We start from the raw sequence: 8,355 nt of genomic DNA on the forward strand, positions 1-8,355 counted from the left end.
GGGTCCCGGGCCGGGCGGGAGGCGGGGGAGGTGCCCAACTCCCTGCTGTGGGTGTACATGGCTCCGTCCGTGGCCGGCCCCGCTGCAGGAGACGCTAAGCGAGTCTCGAGATGCGGTTCCGAAGAGCAGGGGCAGCGGTTTTAACAGCTGAGTTTCGATTTCTTGCTACCAGCTGCAAACTGCGCCCGCCCCGGGGATTTCCTTCCCATTTCGTGCTCCAGTCTGGCACCCCCAACCTTACTTATCACAGGTACCAGCTCTGGCCGCGCCCGCCCCGGTGCTGAGTTGAGCTGACTTGGCCTCTACGGGGGAGTCTGGTTAAAGTCTCACAACCAACCTGAGAGGATAATAAAGGTAACTCTTCTGTGAGTGAGTAGCCGCAAGGTGGCTAGAATCCTGAGAGATACTTGAGGGACTGTTGAACAGGTAACCCTAATTTGAGGTTACTGCTGGGTATTTGAGACTGCAGACCTTCAGATGCCGGAGATTAGGCCAATATTTACAATCATCTAAGCAAAGATTTGCCTGTATCAGTGATGGCTGCTCTTTGGTTGTTGTGCAAGTACTTGGAAGTTAAAGGAAATGGAAACTGAAATCAAAAGCAGAGAAAACACACAACGGGAAAAGCAAGCTGAGGGGTAGGGCAGAGATGATTCTCCAGGCAAGCTTGCTAAGTAATTGATTAGACGTCAGTAAATGTTGATTCGCTACCTGCTCTGTGCAAGACATTGTGCAGTGATTCAACTACGGTGTGGGGATTTTTTAAAATATGGATTTGCAAGATTCTGCACCTATGGACATTGAGGCATTTTTACAAAGCTCTCAGAGAATTCTGATGTGTGCTGGATTGATCACCCTGGTCATAAAGCTGGCTATACACAGATGAGCGGAGGCTCTTCCCTCACATAACCTGTATTCTAGGGACAGGTAAACAGAAGCGAATGCCACCAGGGGACAAGTGAAATAACAAGAGGATGTGGTGAAGCTAGTGAGCGCTCAAAGAAACTGGGGATTAGCCTGAGTAATTCAAGAAAAAGGGACATTTGAGAATGAGCCATGAAAGACATAGGAGTTCACCAGGAAAGAGACACAATGGCAGAGGTTTGTGGCTTAAAATGGCAGGATGTATACCTAACTCCACGTGGGGTAGTGTAGCTGGAGCACCACAGCCCAGCCTGCAAGCCATTCAGGAGCTGGATTGCCTTATTATATTGTGGTGCTTAGAATAGAAATACATGTTTGACAGCTGGTGACAGAATGAAATTGAAGCACAGGCAGGGTAAATGTATGGGTAGGACAGGAGGAGAGAAGGTAGTGGCAAGGAACAGGGGGCAGGGCAGGGGGCGGGGTGGTAGGAAGGGAGGGAGGAAGTCAAAGGTTTGCATGGCACCTAAGGCATTAGAGCTCTATCAAGTAGGCCAGGGGTTCTCAAACTTTTACAAGCATCAGAACCACCTGGAGAATGTGTTGTAACAGACTTCTGGGCCCTAACCCTTGAGTTTTTGATTCAATAGGTTTGGGATGAGGCCCAAGGATTTGCATTTCTAACAAGATTCCAGGGGATGCTGCTGGTGCCAGGACTGCCTTTAAGACCATTGCTATAGGCAATGTGGAAGACAGGGAAGGTTTTCAATGGGGCAGTTATGTAATACAGTGGGGCCTTGACTTACGAGTGTCCCGACTAATGAGTTTTTCGAGATACGAGCCGTCTTTTTTGCTTTGAGTTGCGAGCTAAAATTCGGGTTACGAGCCAGCTTCGGATACCCCACCGCTAGTTGGTGCAGTGAACGTCACAGTGAACGCCACAACATCAGCCCAGCATCACGTGTCTCACTCGTTCACTTTTTGATTTGACATACGAGTAATTTGAGTTACGAGCTCCGTCACGGAACGAATTAAACTTGGAAGTCAAGACCCCACTGTAATATCTATCTGCTAACAATGTAAAAGGGAGAATGAAACTAAAACTGAAATCTGGGAGATAAATAAAGAGCCCAGTTATTATAATCTAGGTAATAAAAATACAGGTCTGAGCTAAGGGAAATAGAAAGAAGGGGGCAAAATCAAGACATTCCCAGCAAAAAATTAACACAATTAAATAAAAAAAAAAGAAAAGAAGAAGAAAAAAATAGATGCAAAGGAGAACTGAGCAACAGAGGCCAGAGGGAAGGGGAGACCATTTGTACAGTACTTTGACCCAGCTTTGCCACATCCTAGACACATGACCAAAGCTACGTCTCTTAATTTCTCAGAGGCCCAGTTTCCACATTTCTATAATGTGGAATGAAGTTACAATACTTCCTTTGTTGGGTATTGTGAGGAATAAAGACACAATCCACATTAGTGGTTCTCAAATAGAGTTTATTTTGTCTCCAGCAGACATTTGACAGTGCCTGGAAGCATTTTCTATCCTGAAGCCTAGAAGGGATTGGAGGTCAGGCTGCTTCACTCACTCTACTTCCCCATTCACCCTACTTCTTTCCTCAGCCATTGCTGTATATTGCTCCCCCCAGCCCCGGCCCCCCAAGAACCCTGGTAAAAGGCTAGCCCGTGCTCTCACATCAATGCACACACCACATGAGAGAATGGGTGAGTGATATATAAGTGGGTAACTTTCCAGCAGCCTAGAGGAGACTGCTGGGAATGCTGTGAAACACCCACAATGCATAGGGCAGCCCCCACAACAGAGAATCATCCTGCCGCAAACATCAATAGTGCTGAAGTGAAAAATTCTGATTGACAGACAATATGCCTATATTAGAGCCCCTGTAATTTAATGGTGCTGTTTTTATGGCACCTTTAAAGTTTTAGTTTTGTGAATGGATCGTTGGCAAAACCAAGAGGAGGGACAGATTTTGAGTGAAGGTGAAAGAGTTTGGTTTGGAAACTGTTGGGTTAGAGGTGCCTGCAGGGTGAGAAATGTAAAAAAACTGGATCTGGGTGGTCTTTCCGGAGGCCATCTTCAAAATCTTTACCCCTGGGAAAACACCACTGGAAGTTTTGTTTCAGAGGAGAAAACAATTGTTTTAGTGGTTGGATTAAATTAAAAGTACCAGGAAGGGAAAACCCAAATTAAGGGAAAACCATTCATATTAAAGGAGTTAGTAATAGCATTACTGACTTCAGGAATACACTTAGTTGTCCATATTTATCTTACAACACAACCATGTAATACACCAAACTTGAAAACATAAGATAGAAATAGAGAGTAATAGGCAAAATCTAAGTTGCTTATTCTGTTCACATCTCCTTTCACTACATTCTCAAAGTGATAAAAAATGTGAATGTGATTAATTATTGCAATAGGCATCTAAAGTCTCCTTTAGGCTGCTGGAAAGTTGCCTACTTATATATCACTCACCCATTCTCTCACATGGTGTGCATTTATGTGAGAGCACGGGCTGGCCTTTTTACCAGGGTTGTTGGGCGGGGCACGGGGGAGGTACTATACAGCAATGGCTGGAGAAAGAAGTAGGGTGAGTGGGGAAGGTTCTAGATTCCCACCCCTGTTTCCACCAAAGTACTTTAATCTGAATCTCCTCTATCAACTGGACTGCTGCCTGGTTTTGTTTAAAGCAGGAGTAGCATGGCTTCACAAGTTTGAAGAACCACTGTAGCAGATTATTGCCTATATGTTATATGGGATATGAGAAACACCTGTAATCCAGTGAGATTGTTAAATTGCCTGAAATTTGGCCAATTGGAGATTAGTTTAGGAAATGGTTTTCTTTTAAGTTATAACTACCTCTAGGAATTAATCATGTATTCATTCCTTTAGGTAAAAGAGTGTAATCTGAGCAAAAACAATTTGGTTAAGGAAGAGGGAAGCTGAGTGAAAAGAAAAGGATTCAAAGCCTGGCCAATGTGGTGCAGTGGTTGAGCATCAATCCATGAACCAAGAGTTCACTGGTTCAATTCCTGGTCAGGGCACATGCCCAGGTTGCAGGCTCCATCCCTCATCGATATTTCTCTCTATGTGTTTCCTTTCATCTCTCTCTAAAATTCAATAAAAACATTTTTTTAAAGAAAATGATTTTAAAAGATGTGCAAAGGAAAGTGTAAAATGAGACATTGATGGAAAATGGCTACAATGTATTCAGGACTACAATGACCAATTTCAGATAGCCCAGTGAGCTAAGCTAAAATAAAAATAAATAAATAAATAACAAACAAAACAAAAACAAACAAAAAAAACTTTTATCAGTTTGGTCTAAGGTTAACATATCCAAGTGTGTCTTATCTTCCAAGGAAGTAAATGTATATTATTTGCCTTAAATTACTCCTTCATTAGTATGAATGAAGTATCTCAATGAAAACAGTTTCTGAGAATTCTAAGTCATGCCTCCTTAAATTTGATTCTGCAGTGAAAAGTTAGACTAATCCAGTAGATTAAGGATAGCAGTTATTTTAAAGCTTTTTTTCCTCTTCTAACAAAGGAGTAATGTAAAATTCCCCTAATACTTGACATCGTCTAATTTTAAGTGTTTGTGTATGTGTGTGTGTGTGTGTGTGTGTGCATATTTGTATCTTGAAATTTTCATATTCTTTAGAAATTCTTCAAATTCATAACATAAAACCTTGGGATACTATAACTATAAGTCACCTTAAATTCATACAAGAAATATTTAGTGAATGATAAGCACATGCCACTCACTCTTTCAAACCCTATAGCCAAAATGGGAAACAGGCAGAACCTGGTTATTTTAAATCCATGTTTAAGTTCATCTAGCTACTCATCTTAGACATGGTAAATCAGAAACTTATCAGTCAAGTGACTTGCCAGCATTGTCTAACAAATTAGTGGCAGAACCAGAACTTGAATTTAGGTCTGAGTCCAAATTCACATTTTGAAAGATGATTTTGACAAATATATTTTTTATAAAATTCAGGATTTGGAATGCTTTTCATTTATTACAAGTTTCACAATGAGCAGCCATGTATTATTTTCCAAAACAGTATGTCGAAGTTTCTAAACCTATCGAATCAACATTAACATTCCAATATTCTTCTCCATAATTACATGATCAAATGATTTTGTCAAATTTTCATAAATAGCGAACACTAATTTGGTTAGAATTTTTTTCTTTAATAGTGCTAAAATAGTAAACTTTATAGCATTGGATAAAGAATTCTACTTAAGATGTCCATTTGTTCCCTCTATTTTTCTGATGACAATGTGTACTGTCACTTGGGGACATGAGGAATGTAGAAATGTGCTTCCAATGATACTTCCTATCCTCTGGAAGGTGACTCAATCTCTGTTTGTAAATTCACATCTGAGGAATAGATAGATGCTTCCATCTCTGGGTTCTAGCACTGCGGAGTTGCTGTCACAGATCTCTGCTGGCTGCAGGGATGAAAGAAATTTCCCTTGAGTTTGGAAAAACTTCTGAAGACTGTCAGATTCCCCTGAATGGTTTCTTTAGCGGTGATAAATGAGTCAAACAGAAACTCTCCACAGTGCTGCTCATGTTTTACCCAACCACTATGCCTTTTCCAAAAATTCCCCTCTTAGGGAACTCCTAATTGTTCTGATGTTTTATCTCTAAGCCAACTCTTTTGTGAGCATTCAGTCTTTTCTAAATGTCACCAGGTATGTAAGAGAATATGTGGTGCAGAAGGAAAAGGTAGACCTGACCTTGAGCCCTGGAAGAGCCATTTAAGAGTTTTGTGAGCTCAGGCAACCACTGAAACTCTCTGAGCTTTGGTGGCTTCATTTGTGAGATGGAAATATTAATCATAATAACACCACCTGTCCAATTTCCCTGTAGGGGTCTGTGAGCACCAAATGAGATAACATGTGAAAGTGGATCATAAATTGCACCTTGATGCCAAGAAATGGGAGAGCTTTATATATGTTTTCTAATAATACTTAAATTTGTCCTAAAAGAGTTCTTAACTTCAATTTCAGCAGCTCTTGGCTTTCAATTGCTAAAACATTACAGAGTTGTATCCTTAGTGTGTTTTATCTTGAAATCCATTTCGGAATAGAAAAAAGCACAATATTTATAGTTCCACCTACCAACATATAAATACCTAGGAGTGCAGTCCCCAGTGAAGCTGGGATTTTTTGGGCATAACTAGAAGGCACTGAGCACTCCATAGACATTTTGGAACACTGTTTCAACCCTAATATCTTCTGGAAGCTGACAAGAGTTTCATTTCTACTACTAAAACCTGGGGTTCTATTTCATTTGACTTGGGGAAGGAGTCATATTGAAATCCCCATGGCCTTTGAATGCCTCCAGGAGTGTGATTAGGGTGGGAATTCCCCACAGACACCATAGGCTAGAGTTCTAGATTCTTCTGAGTAGTCCTCAGCAGCCCACCAACTATGTGGCTACTTTTCTTACGGTGCCAGTAAGAGAATCCCTTAAAATTGTTAAGATAATGAAGTTACTTGCAATCTATGGAAAGGGAGTGAGTTGTATGTTTTCTACCAAGGGTTTGCCATTCAAACTTTAGGCTGTCATATAGGCCTATGTTTAGATCTTGGCTCTACCACTTACAACTGAGAATTTGGGTGAATTACTGAACATTTCAGGGGCTCAGTCTTCAACTGTAAGATGGAAATAAGAGTAATAAGACCTACTGAATACTGTTGTTGTATACATTAAGTACAAACTGCTTAGTACCACATATCCAACATGGTATACTCAATGAACATAGTAATCATTATTATTTAAACTCAAAAAAATAAATTGAACTGGGCAAAATAGTTGGACAATAACTTTACAGAAAGAAAAATATTTAAGTGGCTAATAAATTTATAAAAAGGAGCTCCACTTCATTTGTCATGGGGGAAATGCAAATTACAATGAGATACCTTTACACACTTAACAGAATGTATAAAGTAAAAGAGAAGAAAACAAGTAAAATTCTGTGGTCTGCTAGTGGGCTTGTAAAGTAGTACAGCCTTTTTGGAAAACTGTTGGGCACAATCTTCTAAAGCTGAACCTTTACATATCCAGCCAATCCACAGTAAATGTGTTCACCAAGTCATGTGCAATAATGTTTATATGAGCATTAATTCATAGGAGTGTAAAACTAGAAACTACTCACATGCCTATCAGCAACAGATGAATAAATTGTAGTATACCCTACAATGTGAGATTATATATGAGGAGACCTATATTTGTTATTCTCTAAGTACTAGTAGGCCACTATTTTAGTTTCTCAAGCTATTTTCAGGTATCATTGTAATTCTATTTAGGCCCCCCTCACTTATGTAACTTATACTAGTTAAACTATATGTGTAACTAATCTACAATGACAGAGACTCATAGTGACTGTGGTTTAAGCAGCTTGAAAATTTTCTCTGTTACCAGTCCTGGCATATGCAGGCCATGGCTAGCATAGTGACTGTATAGTGTCAAGGGTCCAGGCTTCCATATGTTATTGTTACTTCTCTAGGGTGTTTCCCTTGTTTGCACCTAATGTATAAATAATCTAGCAAATGAGCAGGGAGAAAAGGAAGCTGGAAGACAAGTCCATTTTCTTTAAGTGCACAACCTAGAGATTGCACTCATCACTTTTGATCACATTTCACTGATCAAAATTTACATGGCCAAACTAATTACATAAAGGCCAAGAAATATAATCTTAATTCAGTCATTTAAAACATATTCATTGAATACCTAGAATATACCAGGCACTGTTCCAGGCACTGGGGCTATAGTAGTGAATAAATCCATCAAAAAGCTCTGACATAACGAAGCTTTCATTCTAGATGGGTAATTAACAAAGTAAATAAGTACAATGTGTAGTGTGTTAGATATTGTCACGTTCTGTGGTAGTCAGATTTCAAGATGACCTCCAGTGATTCTTGCTTCCTACCCCAAATTTGGAGTAAACTGTAAGGTAGCAGTAGACAACTAAGAAAGATTTTATAACCTGGAAGTGTGGTGCAGACTAACAAAAAAGAAATATGGGCACCCGCCGTTGTGGCTCAGTGGTTGAGCATCGACCTATGTATGAGTCAAGAGATCCTGGTTCGATTCCTGGTCAGGGCACATGCCCAGGTTGTAGGCTTGATCTCCAGTAGGGACCATGCAGGAGGCAGCCAATCAATGATTCTCTTTCATCATTGATGTTTCTATCTCTCTCTCACTCTTCCTTCCTCTCTGAAATCAATAAAAATATATATTTTTTGAAAAAAGAAATATGGGCTTAGCTTTGGAACTGATCAGAGGGCAGAAGCAGGAAGAACTTTGAGGAAAATGTTAACACAAGTTTAAGAATATTAAAGAGATTGTTAGTAGAAACCTATTAGTCTTTGAGGGGGCTGCCCATGAAAGATTAGAGAAAATTTTATCAGGAACTGAAGAGTAAGGGATCTGTGTTAGCAACACTACC

At 40.1% G+C, this 8,355-nt stretch overlaps 1 protein-coding gene across 1 annotated transcript in view; it reads right to left on the bottom strand.

Annotated features, from left to right (window-relative positions):
* Positions 1–729, bottom strand: part of EPSTI1 (epithelial stromal interaction 1 (breast)) — a 113,830-nt gene extending 113,101 nt beyond the window's left edge. Inside the window, exon 1 of the mRNA XM_005853257.2 lies at positions 712–729. Coding sequence (XP_005853319.1) covers positions 712–729 — 18 coding nt within the window. The remainder of the gene's footprint in view (positions 1–711) is intronic.
* Between the last annotated feature and the right edge of the window lie 7,626 nt (positions 730–8,355).

Source organism: Myotis brandtii, unplaced genomic scaffold (assembly GCF_000412655.1).
Source record: "Myotis brandtii unplaced genomic scaffold, ASM41265v1 scaffold102, whole genome shotgun sequence".
Classification (NCBI taxonomy): domain Eukaryota; kingdom Metazoa; phylum Chordata; class Mammalia; order Chiroptera; family Vespertilionidae; genus Myotis; species Myotis brandtii.